Source organism: Gekko japonicus, unplaced genomic scaffold, assembly GCF_001447785.1.
Source record: "Gekko japonicus isolate JY-2015 unplaced genomic scaffold, Gekko_japonicus_V1.1 scaffold1746, whole genome shotgun sequence".
NCBI lineage: Eukaryota > Metazoa > Chordata > Lepidosauria > Squamata > Gekkonidae > Gekko > Gekko japonicus.
This window is the reverse complement of record NW_015159767.1, coordinates 140,642-162,990: the sequence shown is the minus strand read 5'-3', so window position 1 is coordinate 162,990 and position 22,349 is coordinate 140,642. Positions and strand designations below refer to the sequence as shown.

At 48.6% G+C, this 22,349-nt stretch overlaps 2 protein-coding genes across 2 annotated transcripts in view; one reads left to right on the top strand and one right to left on the bottom strand.

The window, feature by feature from the left end:
- The window catches only part of ACIN1 (apoptotic chromatin condensation inducer 1), a 41,253-nt gene extending 26,738 nt beyond the window's left edge, over positions 1-14,515 (bottom strand). The window contains exons 1-4 of the mRNA XM_015406256.1: positions 14,193-14,515; positions 9,011-9,076; positions 6,121-6,232; positions 83-171 (exon numbers count right to left, since the gene is read on the bottom strand). Of these exons, the coding sequence (XP_015261742.1) occupies positions 83-171; positions 6,121-6,232; positions 9,011-9,076; positions 14,193-14,330 (405 nt within the window). The 5' untranslated portion in view covers positions 14,331-14,515. The remainder of the gene's footprint in view (positions 1-82; positions 172-6,120; positions 6,233-9,010; positions 9,077-14,192) is intronic.
- Positions 14,516-14,591: 76 nt separating this feature from the next.
- Positions 14,592-18,774, top strand: LOC107106253 (chromosome unknown open reading frame, human C14orf119). The gene is made up of 2 exons (XM_015406372.1): positions 14,592-14,868; positions 18,271-18,774. The coding sequence occupies exon 2, from the start codon at positions 18,272-18,274 to the stop codon at positions 18,617-18,619; it is 348 nt and encodes a 115-aa protein (XP_015261858.1). The 5' UTR covers positions 14,592-14,868; position 18,271; the 3' UTR covers positions 18,620-18,774.
- Positions 18,775-22,349: the final 3,575 nt, after the last annotated feature.

Genomic DNA, 22,349 nt, shown 5'->3' with positions numbered 1-22,349 from the left:
ACCACCTGTACTGGTGGCAAAGCCATACCTGTGCTCCTCTGCCTTGCAAGGCCTCCCCCTCCCACCCCAGAGGGCCATTTACCTGTCTAACCCGGGAAGGATGCTGCTCTGGTCTTCGGGCTCCTTCTTCGTCAGACTCTCCCCTCTCCCGGGACACGACGCATCCCTTGCCTAGCAAAGGAACAGGAAACCGATCAGCAGGCTAGACCAGAAATGAGTCCCCAGAGGAAAAAGGGAAGGCAGCCACTGGGCCTAAGTGACCAAACTGGGCCTGCTTTTTGGATGAAAGCAAAGAGGCTCTAAACCCATCTGCTCCCCGTCAATGTAAATTGGATTGGTTCTGTTCCTCTCCCCCCCCCATTTATTTTGTCCTTTCATAACCCACCTCTCCAGGGACCGGATCAAACAGTTGCAAGCAGTAAACGGATCACACGTCTCAAACAGTAAATCAATACGACAATCAAGAAAACTCATTTCCCCCACAGTAAAACCAACTACATGCTAAAACCAGCAGTATAAAACGGTCGTGAGCATAAAGGGAGGCCCATAAAAGCCATCAGCGGGCAGGGCAGGATTGATAAAGCAAGACGAGATGGGATAGTGTTGTAGCTAAAAACCTGGGTGAACAGAAGAGCAAGATGTGAGTCCAACAGCAGCTTAAAGACCAACAAAACGTCCAGTGGAATAAGCCAGGCGTTCCCAATGCGGTGCCCATGTTTGCTATGGCGCCTGTTGAGATCTTTCCTGGTGCATGCCAAGTGTTTCTAGAAAGGGGCGAGGCCAACAGACCGTCTGATTGGCCACTGGAGATCTGACCGATACTGCGAGGTGAGTGTTTCTTAGGTTGCTCAGTATGTATACTTGTGTGTATGCGAGAAAACATTTACAACGTGATCATTTTTTTAAAGCATCCCATTAAACCGAGCTTCTGCCCGAAATGCTTAACACTTGAGACAGGAGGCCACCAAGGAAGACCAGGGTTGCTACGCAGGGGAAGACGATCGCAAACCACCTTTGCCTTGAAAACCCCCTTAGCAGATTGCCATAGGTTGGTTATGACTTGACAGCACTTAATTATTATTTTACAGCCATGACGTTTCCAGAAATGTTGGAGTCTTTTCCCCTCACCTCCAGGAAAAAAACAAACGGAAACTGAGAAAAACAGAGATATACACAATACACAAAAAGGATATATACAACAATATCAAGCCTAAACTTCCATTGATGCTTTACTATAAAACTTAGCGTACAAAATCATAACAACCGGCATATTTATGTAAAAGTATCAATGCCTTAATTTTCCAGGAGGAAAATTACAAATAGAGCCAATACTAGAGAGAAAGCGTGCTGCAAACGGCTGTACCTTCTGGGACCTGAAGCATACGAGAGGTAGGAGAAACAGAAGCCGAAATAAGAAAGCAAATTCTGCAGCAAAGAAAAGTATATTCTTTTGGAGAAAACTGTCTCATGCGTTTACACAATATGTAAGACTACCAGCATACGTGGATATCAAGGTCAACTTTGTAACACTGAAAAACACTCTTTAATAATTTATTATCAGACTCATTAGAGGCTAGCATGCTAACTGCTGCCAGTGTTGCTAACACTGAAATAAGCTTAGCCTTGAAAATACGGCTAAAGTAGACATCAGAATTATCTAACGCTGTAGACCGTGCTACGTGAAAATGATCATGCTGTGTGTTTTAGACTGAGCTGGCATGGTATAGTGGTCACGGTATCAGGTTCGAATCCCCACTCTCTCACAGAAGCTGCCGGGGTGACCTTTGGCCAGTCACACACACACTCGGCTTAACCGACCTTACAGGAGTGTTGTGAAGATGAAACAGAAGAGAACAATGTAAGCTGCGCTGGGTCCCCATTGGGGAGAAAGAAGGGGTATAAATTTAGTAAATAATGTAAGGGAGGCCCTGACTTGGATAGCCCAGGCTGATCTCGTCAGATCTCGGATGCGTTCCAGGGCCGACCCTGGAACGTATATAGATGGGAGGCCCCCAAAGAATACCAGGGCTGGGAGGCAGAGGCAGGCTATCAAGCCACTTCTCTGAATGTCCTCCATGCCCCAGTAGGAGTCGCCAGAGGTCGCCATGACTTCCAGGCATGGGCACACAGATTAAAAAATTATAACGGTAAAGGTTTCCCTCGTTCGAAAGCCAGTCAAATCCAACTCTAGGGATGCGGTGCTCATCTCCGTTTCCAAGCCGAAGAGCCAGCGCTGTCCGAAGACGTTTCCATGGTCATGTGGCCGGCATGACTAAACGCCAAGGCGCACGGAACGCTGTTACCTTCCCACCGAAGCGGTACCTATTTATCTACTTGCAATTTCTTGTTTTTGAATGGCTAGGTTGGTAGGAGCTGGGGCCAGAGATGGGATCTCACTCTGTCATGCGGCACTCAGGTCTCGAACTCCTGAACTACTGACCTTCCGGTCTGCAGTTCTGGGTCTTAACCACTTGAGCCACCACAGCCCAAGTGAGTAAAACTTTGCCTTTAAAAAGCATTTCACTCATTCTAAAAAAAGGGGGGGATCAGTTCCCCCCCACCCCCAAATTTCCGTTTCTCCATTAGAAAGAGTTCCCCGGGAGGGGGGGCACCACCACCCTGGATTGTTCTGGAATTAGTCTTTCACATCTCTAATGCCCATCTTCTCCTATTAGTGCCACCAAAAGCTGCGCTACAACATTCTAAGTCTTAGAAAGGCGCAATGGTCTTAGAGAGGCACAACCCTGTTTGGGATGGCATTGTGTGTGTGCGCGCAGGCTGAACTGATCGTGGTGCACACGGTAATCAAAACTATCGTAGGCAAATGTCGATCCTCTGTAAAATGTGCAGATCCCCACCCGTGTTAACTACAAAAGAGGAACAATTTATACTGACAGGGTAGTATTTTAAACCTTGCCTGCTGCCACACACCACCTGAAACTTCTCCAGTGTTCTGTAGACCCACCTCGCTCTTCCCCCAGGGGCACAAGTGAGCACATTCTTCTGAACTAGGTGCGTGTCAAGAGGCACAGAGATTTCCGCCCCTGAAATACCTTCCCCCTGTTTATTGGAATCCAGCTTTCGTGTTCTGTGTTAAGAACGCCCATTTCAGTGAGGCAGTTTGTGTGTGATGAAGCAGAATGCCAACTTAGAACATGGGAGATCCAAGCTCTCAGTCTTGTATCAAGCGTATTAGCATGTTTCACCAATTTGGTAAGAGAAAGAGAAGCAAAAGCAGGTTATCTCCAGCACTTCTGAATGGCCTCACAGCTATTCCGTAGCAAAGAAAAGTAAAGCAGCACAACCCAACTGAACCGACTGTTTAAGCATAAATCAATTTATTTTACCATTTAGGGATTTTCACGATTGTTTTTTTCCAACCACACACGTACTTCCAGTAAACCTACACCAATCTGAATCCCCCCCAAACATCATACAAAATCTAATTAATAAAAACCCTCCCAACTAGCTTCTGTATATGCCACTTATCACAATGCATAATTAATAAAGGCAGTTTTAATGACATCACATCTAACCTTACAATGTCTCATGATCTCCATTTTGATTTTTGAAAGTTACCTCACTAAATATTTACTTTTCCGCACAGCCACATCTGGGATTATACTAGTATTTCCTTCTGGGTCACTGCTGGTGCACAATTGTTCAGATGGGACAATAAATACACAACTTTCTTCTGAAGTATGAATTTTAGACTTTTCAAAAAATATTTAATTAATTTTGCCCAGTGATTTTCTACCAATTTCTTTTGGGCTTTTTCAAAAGTATCTGTCATTTGCCAGACCCTCTAATTTTCTCCTTTTTAAGTATTGCTTCCTTTCATCTACCTTTTTGTCTCTTCCTCCGATTGTAATTGTATTATTTCCCAAAAAACCCTCTTGCATTCTGAAATGAACATACTTTTTAGTACTTTAGAGCCAGTTTGGTGTGGTGGTTAAGTGCGTGGACTCTAATCTGGGAGAACCGGGTTTGATTCCCCCACTCCTCCACCTGCTGGGTGACCTTGGGCAACCCATAGTTCTGGCACAGCTGTTCTTGAAAGGTTTCTGTCAGAGCTCTCTCAGCCCCACCTCCCTCACAGGGTGCCTGTTGTGGGGAGGGGAAGGGAAAGGAGTTTGTAAGCCGCTCTGAGACTCCCTTGGGTAGTGAAGGGCCGGGTATAAATCCAATCTCTTCTTCTTTAGTCCACGAACAGCCACTATTACCTCTACAGTATCTTTCCCCTGTTAATATTGACGGTCTGCATTTGTACCTGGGAGACCAGAGTTCAAATTCCAGCTCTGCCAAGGAGGCTCACTGGGTGACCGTAAGCCAGTCACTCTCTATATACCTGGCCCACTTCACAGGTTTATTGTGAAGATGAAATGGAGGAGGGGGAAATGATATTATAAGCTGCTCTGGGTCCCAGCGCAGAGAAAAATCATGGTACGCAGGGCTCTTTTTGTAGCAGGAACTCCTTTGCATATTAGGCGACACACCCCTAATGTAGCCAGTCCTCCAAGAGTTTACAGTAGCCCCTTAAGAAGAGCTCTGTAAGCTCTTGGAGGATTGGCTACATTAGGGGTGTGTCGGCCTAATATGCAAAGGAGTTCCTGCTACAAAAAGAGCCCTGAAATTTTGGTACCAATATCTAAACAAACACTTTCCCTCTCATAAATGACCATGAACTTCACTAATATTCATAGAATTGGCTTCTCGCCTCACCTTGGATTTGAACAAGCCAAAGGGCTAATTAAACAAAGAGTTGAGGATACTGAGCGACAATCTGACATCTCTAAGGCTTCCAAACTCGAGGTGTTGTTAAATATCAAAAGCACCATTGAGCCGGCAATATATTTGACTTCAGTGGAGGGAAAGAATTCTACAAGGGCATTGGCCCTAGCTAGATGTTCTGCCCTTCCATCTGCAGTTATTCAAGGCAGGTACAACAAAAACCCCTACTCGGAAAGACTATGCCCATGCCTTTTCAGCAAGGCTGAATTGGTAGAACCCATGTTCTTCAGCTGTCCATTTTACAGGGAGGCTCGTCTTAAAATGATTACCCCATTAGTTGATAGGACACCTGGGCACATTAACACAAACAAAGCAAGGCTTCACTGGCTCCTATCAGATAAGAATGCAGAAACTACACATTCAGTCGCTGAGTTTTGTGCATTGATTCTTAGATTGCGGGAATTGCATTTTAAAAGTTCTTAAATTCAGATTTCTATTTTTGTATGTTATGACTATTTTTCCCCTCTCCCTTACATATTATGCTTACTCTGTATGTTGGTCTTAAGACTGTAATAATAATAAAACTAAACTAAGACCATGAACTTAGATATCTGAAAACATACTGATAATAATGGATTATTTACTTGTGAACAAATCAGTAGTTTTAGAGGTGGTACGATTTCCCAAATTTCACAGAAACTCTTCAATAGATTAAAAAAGCAGAATCAAGTCCTTAGCAGTGTCCCCTCTAAAGCTGAGTTCGTGTGAGCTAACTCACAGTTTTTTAGCCTCCGGCTCACACATCTTTGTCTTAGCTCAGGACGGCTCCAGAGCAAACTAATTTCTGCAGCAGCCCAATCGCTCGCCCACAACTTTTAATGTCAGTAGCTCACAAAGTAGAATTTCCGCTCACAAGACTCCACAGCTTAGAGGGAGCATTGGTCCTTAGATATGCAATCTGGGTTTTTCTAGGGAATTACTTTTGCAGGAAAAAAGGGCAAACTTGAACTCCTCTGGACCAGAACACATATGTTTCTTAGGTCACTGAAGAGAGCCCAAGGAAAGCGAAGGAATGCATTTTAAGTCTTTGGCTCTCCAAGACAGATTTGTGAAAGATGGAATGGGGCACGTGATGTCTGCAGCTGGCACACTGCGGTAGAATGAGCTGCCAATGGGGAGACCTCTGCCAAGATTTTACTAGATGGCTATAGGCAAGTCCGAATGCCAAGACTGGGTCAGTTTCAGCTTCACACTCCTCCCCATGGTGCATTATAGGGATAACACTTGCCTACCTCGCAGGGCTGTTGTAAGGGCTGAAAACAAGATAATGCAGACGCCATTCTCTGAACAAGGAAAGTTCTGCGTGAATGCTGGGCATGCGATACTCACCCTCTGAATCTGCAGCTTCCCGGGCCTCCCGTTCCAGGCGCTGCCGGAGCAGCTCTTGCTGTTTTTCCAAGTACTGTTTGATGAAGCTGTTTTGGCTCATCTCCTCGCCAATCTGCTGGGACATGAGAAAGCAGGCCTGAGAAGGGCCGGAGTCCACAATTTTAAATCCACCCTCGAAAACAACTGATGTCTATCAAGTTAGAATGGGGAGGCTGTTTTCCAGCACCCAATCTCCCAAACAGTTTTTCTGGTTCAAGGGGGAGAGTCTGGACGTGTGTACAGTGGGGGGGGGGGATTTTTACTGGCAAGCGGCTAATGATACTTTTTCACTGAAGTGTTCAGGCCATGTCCTAGATGGCCCAGGCTAGCCCCGTCCCATCAGATCTCCGAAGCTAAGCAGGCCAGACCTGATTAGTATCATAGAATCATAGAACGTTAAGAGTTGGAAGGGACCTTGCAGGTCATCTAGTCCAACCCCCTGCACTCTGCAGGAGCGTAGCTGAAAGATAGCCCTACAACAGACCCGAAAGATGTTCGTCCAGCCTCCGCTTGAAAACATCCAGCGAAGGAGCATCCACCCCCTCCCGAGGCAGTCTGTTCCACTGCTCAACCCCTCTTACAGTTAGGAAGTCTCTCCTGATATTTAGCCGGTATCGACTCCCTTGTCATTTCCACCCATTAGATCTAGTCTTGCAATCCGGAGCAAGAGAGAATAGATCCGCTCCATCTTCTACATGACAGCCCTTCAGATACTTGAAGACTGCAATCCTGTCCCCTCTAAGCCTTCTCTTTCCCAGGCTAAACATGCCCAACTCTTTCAGCCTTTCCTCATAAGACTTGGATTCCAACCCTCTCACCATCCTGGTTGCCCTCTTCTGGACATGCTCGAGCTTGTCAGCATCCTTCCTAAAATGTGGTGCCCAAAACTGGACACGGTACTCCAGGTGAGGCCTGACCAGAGCAGAACCGAGCGGAACTACCACCCCCCGTGAACTGGACACAAGGCTTCTGTCAATGCATCCTCAGATTGCATTCGCCTTCTTTGCAGGCACATCGCACTGCAGGCTCATGTTTAGCTTGTGATCAACCAGAACACCTAGAACATCCCTTTCACATGTGCTGCTGTCAAGCCAAGTCCCTCCCATTCTATATCTGTGCCTTTGATTTTTTGTACTTAAGTGAAAGACTTTGCACTTATCTCTATTGAAATTCATTTTATTTGTCTTTGGATGGGAGGCCACCGAGGAACTCGAGGGTCGCTATGCACAGGAAGGCCGCCACCTCTGTGAGTCTCTTGTCTTGAAAGCCCCTATAGGGTTGCCATAAGTCCACCGCAACTTGATGGTACTTTACACATACCCACGGGGGGTGGAGAGCAGCATTCCCTCTAAGCTGAGTTAGTGTGAGTTAGCTCACAGTTCTTTAGCCTCCGGCTCACACATTCTTGTCTTCGCTCAGGAAGGATGTGGCTCCAGCAGCAGCCAAATCGCTCGCTCACAGCTTTAAGGCCGGTCGCTCACAAAGCAGAATTTTTGCTCACAAGATTCCACAGTTTAGAGGGAGCTTTGGTTGAGAGGCAAAGGTGAAAAAAAGGGCAACTAAATGCTTAAGGGGATGGAACACTTTCCCTATGAAGAAAGGTTAAAGCGCTTGGGGCTTTTTAGCTTGGAGAAACGACGACTGAAGGGTGACATGACAGAGGTTTACAATATTATGCATGGGACAGAGAAGTTAGAGAAAGAAGTACTTTTCTCCCTTTCCCACAATACAGGAACTTGTGGGCACTCAGTGAAATTGATGAGCAGGTTTAGAATAAATAAAAGGAAGTGCTTCTTCACCCAAAGAGTAATTAACATGTGGAATTCACTGCCACAAGGAAGTGGTGGCAGCTACAAGTATAGACAGCTTCAAGAGGGGATTGGATAAAACATATGGAGCAGAGGACCATCAGTCGCTATTAGCCACAAGGTACAGGTACCACTTCAGTGGGAAGGTAACAGCATTCCGTGTGCCTTGGTGTTTAGTCCTGCCGGCCACGACCACGGAAACGTCTTCGGGCAGCGCTGGTTCTTCGGCGTTGAAACGGAGATGAGCACCACAACCCTGGAGTCAGATTCGACTGGCTTTCGAGCAAGGGAACCTTTACCTTTACAGATGGAACACTGTGTCTGTGGCACTGTGTCTGTTCTGTCTCCTTGGTGCTTGGGGGGGCATGGTGGGAGGCCTTCTGGAGTTCTGGCCCCGCTGGCGGACCTCCTGATGACACCTGGATTTTGGCCACTGCGTGACATAGAGTGTTGGACTGGATGGGCCACCGACCTGATCCAACATGGCTTCTCTTATGTTCTTAAGTGGTAACGGAAACGGACAGATTTTATTGAAATCTCTCTGGTGATTCACAGCAAAAAAATGAACAAGTCATAAAACAGAGACTACATGCTTACCCCCCCTTCTGTTGCTGGGAACCCCCCAAATAGCAACCAGACCCCTGGATCTTGCCAACTGCAAAATGATGCTCTGTGGTTCAGCCTGAGCCTAGTTCCCCTCATTACCATTTTTTTTTGGGGGGGGGGTTTCACAGCAACAAGAGGGACACAAAGAACATCTTCTCTGTCTGATGACTTGCCGATTTCTTTTCTGTGAAACACCAGAGAGACGTCAGTAAAAATCTGTTTTCCTCACCCCCCCGTGTGTTCCTTGCCTCCGAATCCCACCATGGAAAAACCATTTGCCCCTTGGCGATACAGGTGGGTAGTTAAGAGCCCAGGACTTCAGGGTTCAAGTTCCAGTTTTAAGTCGGGGCTTTCAAGACCTACAGGCTGAGAGGAAGGAATAGTTTCCTGCCTCCCCAGAACTCAACCACATTCGGCCGACAACTGACAGCTCTCACCTGGGAGTTGGGTTGGAAGGTGGTGTGGGGTGTCGAGTGCTTCTGGAGTTTTTCAAGCATCAGGGCCTGCAACGGAAAGGAAGACCAGGTCAGGGGATCCCCGGCTGCCCAGAACTTTGGCCTGAGCCCCACGCCAAGCTGCTCCACAAAACCCACCCCAGCATCCATGAACACCTCTGGCCAACTGGTCACCTCCCTCAAAAGCAGGATCGCTGCGGTACCAGCAGTTTCCCATTCAGCCCAATACCAGACAGCTAATTTATTGTCAACCTTGGCTTCAGGGCCTGGCACCAACAACAATCCCCCCCTGCATCGTCTCAAAAAGGATCACCCACCCAGGCCAACTTGACATTTCTCAACCTTGTCCCAAAGTCAGAGTAAGCCCCAACTCACCAGCTGTCAAGAAAGCCAAACTGCCGCATCCCAATGCCCCTGATCTGGATGGCCCAGGCTAGCCTGATCTCCTGAGATCTCTTGAGATCTCCTGAGATCAGGTCGGTCCCGGCTAGTACTTGGATGGGAGACCACCGTGGAAGTCCAGGGTTGCTACTAAGGGGCAGGGAATGGCACGCTACCTCTGAACATCACTTGAAAACCCCATGGCAGGGGTGTCGAAGTCATTTGTTATGAGGGCCGGATCTGACATATATGAGACCTTGTCAGGCCGGGCCACGTGTGCCATAAAAGGTAATGCCAGGGAGCGGAGATATAAACTTTATAAAGGGCACAAACACGAAGGTGTTTTTTTTTACTTAAAATAAAAACATGCTTCAAACATTAGCACTCCTGCAATATTTCATTCATTTAAAAATGTCTGATAACTGACACCTCTTGCTCTGAATTATTACATCAAAATGTCTGCGCTGCTGCAATCTCGAGTATGCTGTTCAGGTGTGTGTCTGTAAGCTGCAAACCTACGATGATGCAGCAGCAGCAGAACTGGAAGAAGCAGCAGAAGACAGACAGTTCCACTGCGGGCCTGATAGAAGCCCTCTGGGGGCCTCATCCGGCCCCCAGGCCACATGTTTGACACCCCAGCCCTACAGGGTCACCATAAGTCCGCTATGACCTGAAGGCACCACCTTCCACCACCATCCCAACATACTGTGCCCTACTCTTCAGACTCACTGAAGAACTAATTCTCCTGCTTCTGAAAGTCAGTCTCCACGTTATCACCACCTGCCATTCCACTATTATGCAACAGCCCATCACAAGTCGCTGCTTTACGTCTTTTGCGTCTCTTCTGCTCAGCATCGCTCTCATTTAACCACCCAATCTGGTGCCCTCGATCCAACCCAACTAGAAAGACCAATCTTCTCCCTGTACTTCGCTTTTTTCATGTCAGAATTATGCCTGCCGTTCCGTTGGAACTTGGGCTCCAGATCAGCCTTCTCAAACCCCAGCTCCCTCCTGATCTTCAAGGGAAACTCAATTCTGGCCCCCAATAAAGATACCAATGAATCAGCCAGCTGACATCAACCATCGTGCACTCAAATGAGGCAACCCCTCACGGGGTGGGGGTGGGGCTTGTCAAATGCATCACAGAAGACGCCTCCGCAACTCCTCATCGGTTCGGATTTGCAAAAGAGTGTCATCTTTTAAGGCAAGTCATGATCACAGTGGCCTTTGAAAGATGCAGAACAGGAGCCAAGACACAGCATCTGGTTTGAGCTCACACAGAGATCCTAATCTCCAGAACCAAATTACTATTTGGTCTACTGACAGTCACATTTAATTTAATGTAAAATCACCAGTGCAGGTCCTTACCCAGAGCCAATCCAGCCCAGCAAGCAAAAGAGCTAAAATTGCTTCCACCCCCAAAACAACCCTGTTTCCCTCAAAAGAACTCTCTGGTCAGATGCAACTCAACCACCCCTCCGGGTACAAAGGCTGCAATTTAATGCCTGTGAAGCCAGGTTACTCGAAAGCATCTTACAAAGAGATATCTTGACATCCTTCAAGCCTAGGACAGGAAGCCTGCCTCATAAAAAATGACCAGAAGGCCAGCAGACAGAAAGGATGCCTTGGAATAAGGGAAGTTTCCTTCTTCCCGTAACTCAAACCGATTTGGATGGTAGAGAAGAAATAGGCAGGAGCAGCGAGGAATCTCTCTGAACTCCCAGAGCGAAAACTACATTTACTAGTGATTACAGACATACACCATTGTCTTGTTAAGTTACCATTTACATAGCACAAGTACCGTTTCACGAGCCACACTTAATATCCCCAGCGGTTCCTTCCAACAAGAGAACCGACCTGGAAGTCTAATCCCAAGTATGTTGGGCTGGTTGTGGTTGCTCCCTGGCATTTTCCAGGGCAATACTCAAGACCCAACCCTCACCCAGTCGGAATCTACTTACTGAAGGGGACAGAAAGATGCATGTAAGACAAAGAAGGATGCTTAATCCCATCTCACCTGCTCTAAAGTGCAGCAGGGGATGAGGGGGCAGGGTTGTCGGATCCAGGTTGTGAAACTGCGATCTAAGAGGGTCAAGCTACAGGTAACTTAATATGAAAAAATATACAAACGTTTATTAGGGTGTACACATAAATAAAACATTAAAAGGTTAAAAGAAAAAGTCTAAATATCAGACTCAACATATTTCATTCAGAACTAATTGTTATACATATCCAATAGATGGATAAAACATTTGACCCAAGGACCATACACGTTTCAGCCCCTTCGGGCCTTCTTCAGTGATCAGTATTCCTTATTTTACAATGACACACACACACACACACACACATATATATGTGACAAGGTGTTGTTTTCTTATATGCTTTACAGTTACTGCAAGTTTGTATACTGGGCCATGGATAGTAGCCTTGCAAATTCACCAAATTATTCTGGTGTCCAATATTCCATTCATCGAGATGTGTGTCACCTCCATCAAACGTAGTAGTCAACTTTTTATGTTTTACTTATGTGTACACCCTAATAAACGTCTGTATATTTTTATATTAATTTACCTGTAGCTTGACCCTCTTAGATCGCAGCTTCATTTGGGGTTGAGTCCCCCCCCCCCGCTTTTTTCCCCAGGTTGGGAAACTCCTGGAGATTTTGGAGCCTGAGCCTGGAGGACAGAGAGCTCAGTGGGATACGATGCCACATAGTCCCACCCTCCGAAGCATCCATTTTCTCCATGGGAGGTGATCTTTGTAGTTTAGAAACGAGCTGTAATTTCAGGGGATCGCCAGGTCCCATCCCTGATAACGCTGCTATTACCACCACAACCACCTCTGTTACTAACAACAACAATTAACATCTTATGGTGAAGAGCCCTTACCTGCTGGACCCTCAATTACTGCCCGAGCCAATCCCCCCTTACAATCTATGACGATTTATGACATCTGAAGTACTTCTTATGACATCTGAGCAGACCAACGTGGTTGATGTTAAAGAGTCTAGGACTTTATTATTATATTTGATTTCAACATGGCATTTTAATATTGTATTTATCTTAACTCTTGATGTGCTTGTATGTATTGCTGGGATTTTATCTGCTTGGAAGCCGCCCTGAGCCGGCCTAGGCCGGGAGGGCGGGATAAAAATTTGCATAAATAAATAAAATAACATGCACACACACGTACAGGTTAACCCACGTTAGAGAGTGACATGCCTGGTGGCGGCACTGAGACACACTGTAACCGCGAGTCCTCAGTTTGCAACTCGCCTTGGCCGTGAACCCAAAACACGAGCTTAGGCAAAGCTCACCCTGTCTGAGATTCAACCACCTTCTAATAATCTGCTAGAAAGAATACTGACCAACCTAACAGGTTGTTTAGACAGATTACTGCAGTTACGGGATTTGCCAGGCACATGCCGAGACGGAGCCAAAAACGCAAAGTGTTACTATGAGAAGGCACAAGTTACTAAGGCAGTGAGGACCGAAAAGGGCAATATCTTGCACTCATACACAAGGAGTAAGTCCCCATAAAAGGTACTAAGAGCTGGCAGCATCCATCCCTTGCTTCAAGGACTACGGGACCAAAACCAACCCCCCTTTCACCTCACCCACAAGCAATGTTCCCTCTAAGCTGTGGGGTCTTGTGAGTAAAAATTCAACTTTGTGAACTACTGGCAATAAAGTTGTGAGCGAGCAATTTGGCTACTGCATAAATTAGCTTGCTCTGGAGCCATCCTTCCTGAGCGAAGACAAAAATGTGTGAGCCCGAGGCTAAAAACTGTGAGCCAGCTCACACTAACTCAGCTTAGAGGGAACACTGCCCACAAGGAAAGTTCCCATAAGGTCTAAAATTCCCCACAGTAGGCCCCTGCCCTCCACTCTTCCTCCACCGTATTCAACAACGGCTGCGTTTGTTCAGATCCTATCTCACATCTGCATTAAATACTAAACACAGAACGACAGCGTAAATAGAGAGGGCAGGAGCAGAGACCTGCATTCTTTCATGCTGCTGTTCTTCCGTTTGTGTAACTCTGCTCTGAACTGACTCCGGGGGAACTCAGGCAAAACTAAACATCTCTCTATTCCGAAGAGAGGGTGGAGAGAGAGAGTACGTCCACAGCACTTTGCCAGAAAAAACTTTCAAGAGCAGGGCCATCCAGACTGGAGACGCCCGGTTCTGACAGTGCACTTAACCTCTTGCAAAGCTTATTTTGCTCTTCCCACCGGCCTGTGACATCCTGCAGGAGACCTTGACGAACAGATAAGCAGCGACGTGGATCGGAGCAAAGCGAATCGGAGCAAAGCCCAGCGGGCAAGGCAAGAGACGAGATGCAAAAAGAGCAGGAAAGGAGACGAAGGGGGGGGCCTGCACAGAGCCGCCCGAATAAGCGAACTTCCCACGCCAACTCCTGTCAGCACGGACTGAGATCCCCGCAACCCCGAAATCGGCGACCAGGATCCTCGCAATCTGACCACGATGGTCCCCCCCGGAACTTTTGCTTTTTAAAGGACCACCCTCCTTTCCCCTCGCTTCCCCGGGCCAACTCCAAAGCCGTGCCCCGGGTGGAACCCCGACGTTTATGCAACCGCGAATTCCCACCCGGCCCCTTGGTGGCAGTAGTGGGATACTGCCCCGCGCATGCGTGTCACCCCTTTGCACCCCGGGGCCACGGGCCCCGTCGCTCGGAGGCCAAAAAACCCCCTGTGTGGTGGTCTGCGCATGCGCGGAGCGGGCCGGGCCCCGGGGCCCCCTCCCACAGGGCCCTTTTCCTCACCCCGCGAAGGCGCTTGATCAGCGCGCTCTTCTGTCCGCTCTTAGCCAGGCCGCGCTGCTCCAAAGCCGCCTTCAGGTCGGCGACCCTCAGCGCCTGGAGCGGTCTCCCGTCCAGAGTAACCTCCTCCCCGTCCGCCATCTTGTGTGGCGCCGCTGCCTGCCCTCCCCAGAGCTTCGGAGGTGTTCGGGAGCTTCCGGAGGCGGCTTCGGCCCTCCGGCGTGGCCCCCGCCGCCCCTTTCGCGCGCGCTCGTCGATCTCCGCCCGCGCTTCGTCAACAGTCGTTTCTTTTCGGACACTTCCGCTCGGCGCCCGCCTCCAATTGGGGGACGTCCCTCCGCCGCCTTCTCTCGCCTTGACGATTCTTTCCGGCCTATTTCGGGTGTTTCCGGTTCACCCGAAGAGCCTGTCGCTCTTCCCTCCCCGCAGAGTCGAACCCGGAAATAAGTTCCGGAAGAGGCTCGGTAACCTCCGGAATGTTTCACTTCTGCACGGAAGCACTCGGCAGTTTCCGCCTCGGCGGAAGGGACGGGCCGGCCATCCCGTGCCGAGTTCGGGAATTTACGGCCCTTCTCGTCCTTTTCCGTCTCTCCTCCTTCGGCCCCGCCCCTTTGGTCAGGTTCCTAACGAAGATGGAAGCGACCGCGGGAGTCGCGCGCTGAGCCGGGAGCGGACGCAGGTGAGAACCGGGCACCCGTTTGCACGGCGCGGCTGGCCGGGAATTAGTCGGTCGTGCATGGCGGGTGGGGAGGGAACAACCACCGAAATCCCGCCGGCCCCTTCCAGACATGGCGCTGATCATAATTCACCTCCCCCCCCCGAAGTGTGTGGGGCCAGCTGTGGTTACCCATACATATGGCGGGTGGGGAGGGAACAACCACCGAAGTCCCGCCTGCCCCTTCCAGACATGGCGCTGAACATAATTCACCTCTCCCCCCCCCGAAGTGTGTGGTTACCCATACACACACACCAAAAAAACCGCTGCACATTCTACCTGGTGTTCTTCATGTGCACTTTCCGGGTGCAGCCCTGCGCTGCAAAACAGTCTGGCGGCTGAGACCTGGCTCCCATTAACTTAAAGAAGAAGAGAAGAGATTGGATTTATACTCTGCCCTTCACTACCCAAAGGTGTCTCAGAGCGGTTTACAAACCCCTTTCCCTTCCCCTCCCCACGACAGACACCCTCTGAGGTCGGTGGGGCTGAGAGAACTCTTGACACAAACTGCTCTTTTTCAAGGACAGCTCTTGTCAGAACTACGGCTTGTCCAAGGTCACCCAGCCAGGTGCAAGTGGAGGAGTGGGGAATCAAACCCGGTTCTCCCAGATTCGAGTCCATTCACTTAACCACTACACCAAAGTCTGGTTGGCCCTGCCGTCCTAGGTAAGAGGTCTCTTTGGTGTATTATAAACAGTTTTCAATCTAAACTGAGTGAGTGTGAGCCAGCTCACAGTTTTTTAGCCTCTGGCTCACAGTTTTTTGTCTTGGCTCAGGAACGATGGCTCCAGAGCAAACGAATTAATGCTGTAGCCAAATCGCTCGCTCACAACTTTAATGCCAGGAGCTCACAAAGTAGAATTCTTGCTCATAAGACTCCACAGCTTAGAGGGAGCATTGATTATAGGGGTTTTAACGAATTGTAGTATTGACTGTTTTAATAACAACAACTGTAGGAGAGATAAGTGGAAGGGTTTTGTCAGAAAATCTGGGGGGGGGGGGGGGCTACATCTGCTGCTACTACTGCTACTAATGGTAAGAAACACACCCGGAAAATGGGAGCAGTTAAAAGGCCTCGAGATAAAGAAGAAACAACAGTGTTAGCGGCATTGATTATAATCCTTTGGAATGCTGCATAAAGGCTTAGTACTACTTATAGCAAGTTCTTTGCTGATTCTGCCCCTACCGTGGTTAAAAGGCAGCTGATTTTAATCAGATTTTCACTCAGTTATGCAGTAAGTACCAGGTACGGCTCTTTCCAATTTCTACTCTTAGCAGATACAAGATTTGAAGCCCGGTTACTCTCAGGAGTGATACAGACCCCACACACACACACATACTGTATCCTGTTCTAAACACGCTTATCTTCCTCCCTGCCTTTTGCAGAAAAGTGACCATTTTTCTCACATAAATTTTCTGCTTTCTCACATAAGTAGTCCCGGGAGTACAAGAAAGTAGCCTTCCTTTCCTCTTTCTCCATATGCTGGGGAATACAAGAACAGAAATTGGATCTGACTTGGGAGCTCACTCCATCATGCGGCACCCGGGTCTCAAACTGCTGAACTACTGACCTTCCACAGCCTGCAGTTCAGCGTCTTAACCACTTGAGCCACCGCAATAAATACAAGTAAAAAAATTTAAAAAAACAATATAAACATTTAGAATCAGTAGTTACAGCTTAAAGTATATATTCAAATACATATACAGAAGAGTCCAAAAACAATAAGCAAACACAACAATCAAACAACAATCAAACATAAGGAGATAATACACCTGGTTATTAACAATAGTGAAAGAAAGGAGTAAAGACATATGTAGAATAAGAGATCTTATTAGCTTCTAATAGCTAGGACTTCTCCCTAGTTATTTTTACCAATTACAAACCCCAAAAATCTGCAGAATTTTTTCTCTTGCCAGGTTTTACCGTCAGCGATTTTAACCGGAAGATTTCAGGGTATGCCGCTTATTAACGGACATTGCCCCCGTTTAAATGGATCCATTGAAACAGTGTCCCGTGTGTTGTTAGAATGTCCTTATTATAACAATATCAGACAAAGTATTTTATCTTCAGTCTTATCCATCATTATGGATTTTCCTAATGCATATAAACTGTTGTTTCTACCTAACAACACTGGTGACAATATAACTGATCCAGTGGCAAAATTTTTATATGTTGCCATTTTTGTACGAAGCGATATACTGTAACCTTGGGATATTTTAACTCGCAATATTTGTGTATTTGTTTAATGTTCCCATTTTTACAATGCCAATAAAGGTATGATGATGATGAATTAATAGCTTCTAATAGCTTCTAGAACGGAATAGCATTAGTAGCTTCTAGAATAGATCCGAGTTCCTTTTTAGATGCTAGGTGGCTGCGGTGGCTCAAGTGGTTAAGACACTGAACTGCAGGCTGGAAGGTTGGTAGTTCAGCAGTTCGAGACCCGAGTGTCGCATGATGACACTCAGAGACCTACCGTCTCTGGCCCCAGCTCCTGCCAACCTAGCAGTTTGAAAGCAAGAAATTGCAAGTAGATATATAAGTACCACTTCGGTGGGAAGGTTACAGCATTCCGTGTACCTTGGTGTTTAGTCGTGCCGGCCACATGACCACGGAAATGTCTTCGGACAGCGCTGGCTGTTCGGCATGGAAAAGGAGATGAGCACCTCCCCCTAGACTCGGATTCGACTAGCTTTTGAGCAAGAGAAACCTTTACCTATGCTAAAACTGGGAACCACACTTTCACAGATTTCGACTTATGAGGCTCTTGTTTCTCCTTGCATCACAGTCTGATAATTTATCCATTATACAAAATCCTTGTGGTTTTAAGACCCAGTCAGAGATCGTAGGCCTTTTGTTATTTTTCCAGAATTTGGCAAGCACCACTTGAGCTGCGAAGTCGCAACTGACATATGGTGACCAATGTTCCCTCTAAGCTGTGGAGTCTTGTGAGCAAAAATTCTAATTCGTGAGCTACTGGCATTAAAATTGTGAGCGAACGATTTGGCTACTGCATAAATTACATTGCTCTGGAGCCATCCCTTCCTGAGCTAAGACAAAAATCTGTGAGCTGAAGACTAAAAAACTGAGCTAGCTCACACTAACTCAGCTTAGAGGGAACACTGATATTGGTGACCCCTCGTAAGGTAAAAGAGGAGCGGGAGTCGTTGGCCAGGGCCTTCCTCCACATAGCGACCCTGGACTTCCTTGACAGTCTCCCATCCGAACCCTAACTGTGGCCGACCCAGCTTCGCTCCCAGGATCAGGCCGGTCAGGGTTATTCGGGCTGCCGGGTCCCTTTTTGCTCAGCCCCCTTCCCTGCCTCTCTCCAGACGCCTGCCATGTTTCTCCACTGCTTCCCGCAGGATGGCCGAGCCGCTGCCCCTGTCGTACGTGACCACGCAGGAGATCCGCTGCCTCCTCCACTGGCTGTCGGGCTGGGCCCCAGCCCAACGGGAGCGCTTCCTCCATGACCTGGTGGACAAGGCCGTGCCCTGCAAGGTGCTCCCTCTTCTGGAAGGGCTCGCGGGACTCAGCATGGAGCCCGGGAAGCCGCCGTCCATCTTTGAGTGCCAGATGCGCTTGTGGGACCAGTGGTTCCGGGGCTGGTCGGAGGCCGAGCGGAACGAGTTTGTGAGGCAGCTGGAGGAGGTGGAGCCGAGCCTGGCCTCCCGCTTTTATCAAGAGGTGGCCAAAACAGCCGGGCAGGAGTGACGGGGACTCTCTCCTCTTCCGGTTCCCCCCGAGTGTTCTGCAGCGAACTCGCTCTTGTTGTGCTGGACTGATTCTGCCCCCCTCCCCCCGCCGCCGCCAAGGAATTGTCAATCCATGTATGGCCAGGAGTCATTGCAAAAGAGAATAAAAGGGTATGCCAAATATTCAGCGCTCTATTCTTTAAAGCAGACTGGTGGTGGAAAGCGGTATCATAACGCCCCTGTATACATCGATGGTGCGACCTCATTTGGAGTACTGTGTACAGTTCTGGTCACCACACCTCAAAAAGGGTATTATAGCATGGGGGAAAGTGCAGAAAAGGGCAACTAGAATGATAAAAGGGTTGGAACACTTTCCCTATGAAGATAGGTTAAAATGCTTGGGGCTCTTTAGCTTGGAGAAACGACGACTGAGGGGTGACATGATCGGGGTTTATAAGATTATGCCTGGGATAGAGCAGACTTCCTTGGTGGACTCCCATCCCAGTACTAACCAGGGCTGGCCCTTGCTTCAAAGAGGAGGAGGAGAAGAGTTGGTTTTGTATCCCGCCCTTCATTACCCGAAGGAGTCTCAGAGCGGCATACCCTTCCCCTCCCCACAACAGACACCTTGTGAGGTAGGCGGGGCTGAGAGAGCTCTGAGAGAACTGTGACTGACCCGCAGATGGACCAGGGGTCCGTCCGTGGCTATTAGCCACAAGGTATAGATAGGAACTCTCGGTCTGGGGCAAGGGATGTTCTCTATTCTTGGTGCTTGGGGGGGAGGGGGAAACAGTGGGAGGGCTTCTAGTGTCCTGGCCCCAGTGCTGGACCTCCTGATAGCGCCTGATATTTTTGGCCACCGTGTGACAGAGTGTTGGACTGGATGGACCATCGGCCTGATTCAACATTGTCTTCTCTTATGTTGTAATTTCTCAGTCGGCTTACGGAGACCCCTCGTGGGGTTTTCAAGGCAAGAGGCAAACAGAGGTGGTTGTCTATTGCCTGCCTCTGCATAGTGACCGTGGACTTCCTTGGTGGACTCCCATCCCAGTACTAACCAGGGCTGGCCCTTGCTTCAAAGAGGAGGAGGAGAAGAGTTGGTTTTGTATCCCGCCCTTCATTACCCGAAGGAGTCTCAGAGCGGCATACCCTTCCCCTCCCCACAACAGACACCTTGTGAGGTAGGCGGGGCTGAGAGAGCTCTGAGAGAACTGTGACTGACCCAAGGTCACCCAGCTGCCTTCATGTGGAGGAGGAGTGGGGGATCAAACCCAATTGTCCAGATTAGAGTCCGCCGCTCTTAACCACTGCACCAAACTGGCTTCTGAGACTGGGCTGGCACATTGAGAGCTAGTTTGGTGTAGTGGTTAGGAGCGCGGACTCTAATCTGGGAGAACCGGGTTTTATTCCCCACTCCTCCACATGCAGCTGCTGGTTGACACTGTCTAACCATCTCATCCTTTGCCGTCCCCGTCTTCTTTGACCTTCAATCTTTCCCAGCATCAGGGTCTTTTCCAGTGAGTGCTCCCTTCTCATTTGGTGGCCAAAGTATTTTAGCTTCAGTTTCATTATCTGGCCTTCCAGGGAACAGTCAGGGTTGATTTCTTTTAGGATTGACTGATTTGTTCTTCTTGCAGTCCAAGGGACTCTCAAGAGTCTTCTCCAGCACCATAGTTCAAAAGAATCTATTCTTCTGCGCTCGGCCTTCCTTATAGTCCAACTCTCGCAGCCATACATGACTACTGGGAATACCATTGCTTTGACCATGCGGACTTTTGTTGGCAGGGTGATGTCTCTACTTTTTATCATGCTGTTTAGGTTCGCCATCGCTTTCCTCCCAAGGAGCAGGTGTCTTTTAATTTCATGGCTGCTGTCACAGTCTGCGGTGATCTGGGATCCCAGGAACGTGAAGTCTGTCACTACTTCCACGACTTCCCCTTCTATTTGCCAAGGAGTGATGGGCCATACAGTTTACAAAGGGAGGATAATTTGTTTTTTGTAATGAAAAACTCCAATTAAAAAGACAGAATTCAGAAGCAAAAGTCCGCTTGCCGCTTCTTGGGCCTCGAAATGATCTAAATGAAAGGCACTCCAGAGGAAGCGCCTGGAAGTCCAAAGATCCACAGGGCTAGGGAGGCAGCCCTTGCGACAAGAAACCAGTTACGGCAGGCCTCGACAGCCGAGCAAATAATCCACTCGGAGAAGTCAGCAAGTTTGCATACATTTTCCGAAAGGGCGTCGTTTACGACAAATCTCTAGCAGGGGAAGGCGAGAAACGGGCTATCTTTGCTGTCCCCTCGCTTATCTCCCGACATCGACCAAACCAAAGGTTTTAAGATAGGCAAATAAGCCCCCCCCACACACACACACCAATTGCGGAGCAGGCAAAAGGCAGACAAGATGTCCGATCCACAGAAATGGAGAGTCAGCAACCCGGCTCTCAAGAGGGGGAAGGGCTGCTGGAACGAAGGAATTCCAGCTTCACTTTGGGGCATGTTCAGACAGGGTGTGACCTATTGAACAGGGTGTGGGGCAGGATGCTACCCTTACAGTCCCTGTGGAACAGAACAAAATTTGCGTCCAGCGGCACCTTTAAGACCATCAAAGGTTAATTCCAGGGATAAGCTTTCATGGGCAGGCACATTTCTTCAGAAGCAGAATGTCTGGAATGTGTCCCTGACCTCAAAGGCAAAGCATCAATGCCCCCCCCCCCAGAAGAGAATTCTAGTCTGCAGGTTTAATGGGGCGTGTGGTCTTGGTGGGGGGCTTGGCTCGATGCTGCAGAAATGGGGGGGGGGGAATAGAGTAGAGCCAGTGTGGTGCAAACTCTCAGCCTAACCTACTTCACAGGGTCACATGGAGGAGAGGAAGAAGAGGAGGAGGAGGAGACTGGATTTATACCCTGCCCTTCACTCAGAGTCTCAGAGCGGCTGACGAACTCCTTTCCCTTCCCCTCCTCACAACAGACAACCTGTGAGGTAGGTGGGGCTGAGAGAGCTCTGTGAGAAACTGCTCTTTTTCAAGGACAGCTCTGACAGAACTATGGCTTGCCGAAGGTCAGCCAGCAACTGTGTGTGGAGGAGAAGAGGTTGGATTTATACCCCGCCCTTCACTACCCAAAGGAGTCTCAGATGGGCTTACGAACTCCTTTCCCTTCCCCTCCCCACAACAGACAGCCTATGAGGTAGGTGGGGCTGAGAGAGCTCTTTCGAGGACCGCTCTTGAGAGAAGAGCTCTGAGAGAACTTGTGACTGACCCAAGGTCACACCGCGGCAGCTGCATGTGGAGGAGTGGGGAATCAAACCTGGTTCTCCCAGATTAGACTCCGCACTCTTCACCACTACACCAAACTGGCTCTCAAGGAGGACGGAGACTATGTTATTGAGGCCTAGCGACTTGTTGAGTGACAGAGAGGTGTGGCACAGCCTGGTTTTCCAAGCCCAGGTTTGCTAGCCCGGCAAAATGACAGTGGCTACCGGGGTTGTACTCCAGCCTGGCCCTTTGGCGCCCTGGCTGCCACAACACAGAAAAAGTCAGGTTGGACTCCGCCAGCCAGTTCCGTCCCACACCTGAGTTTTACAGCATGGAACACCTACAGTTTGTCTGGCGAGTGTCTTATGGCCTCTCTGGCATCTGTGTTTCACAACAGTCCTGCAAAGTGGGCTGTCATAATTTGTTTCTTGGCTGAGGGGGGAAACTAGCCCTTTGGAGGTCACCATAAAATGTGCTGCACGTGGCAGGCAGGTGAG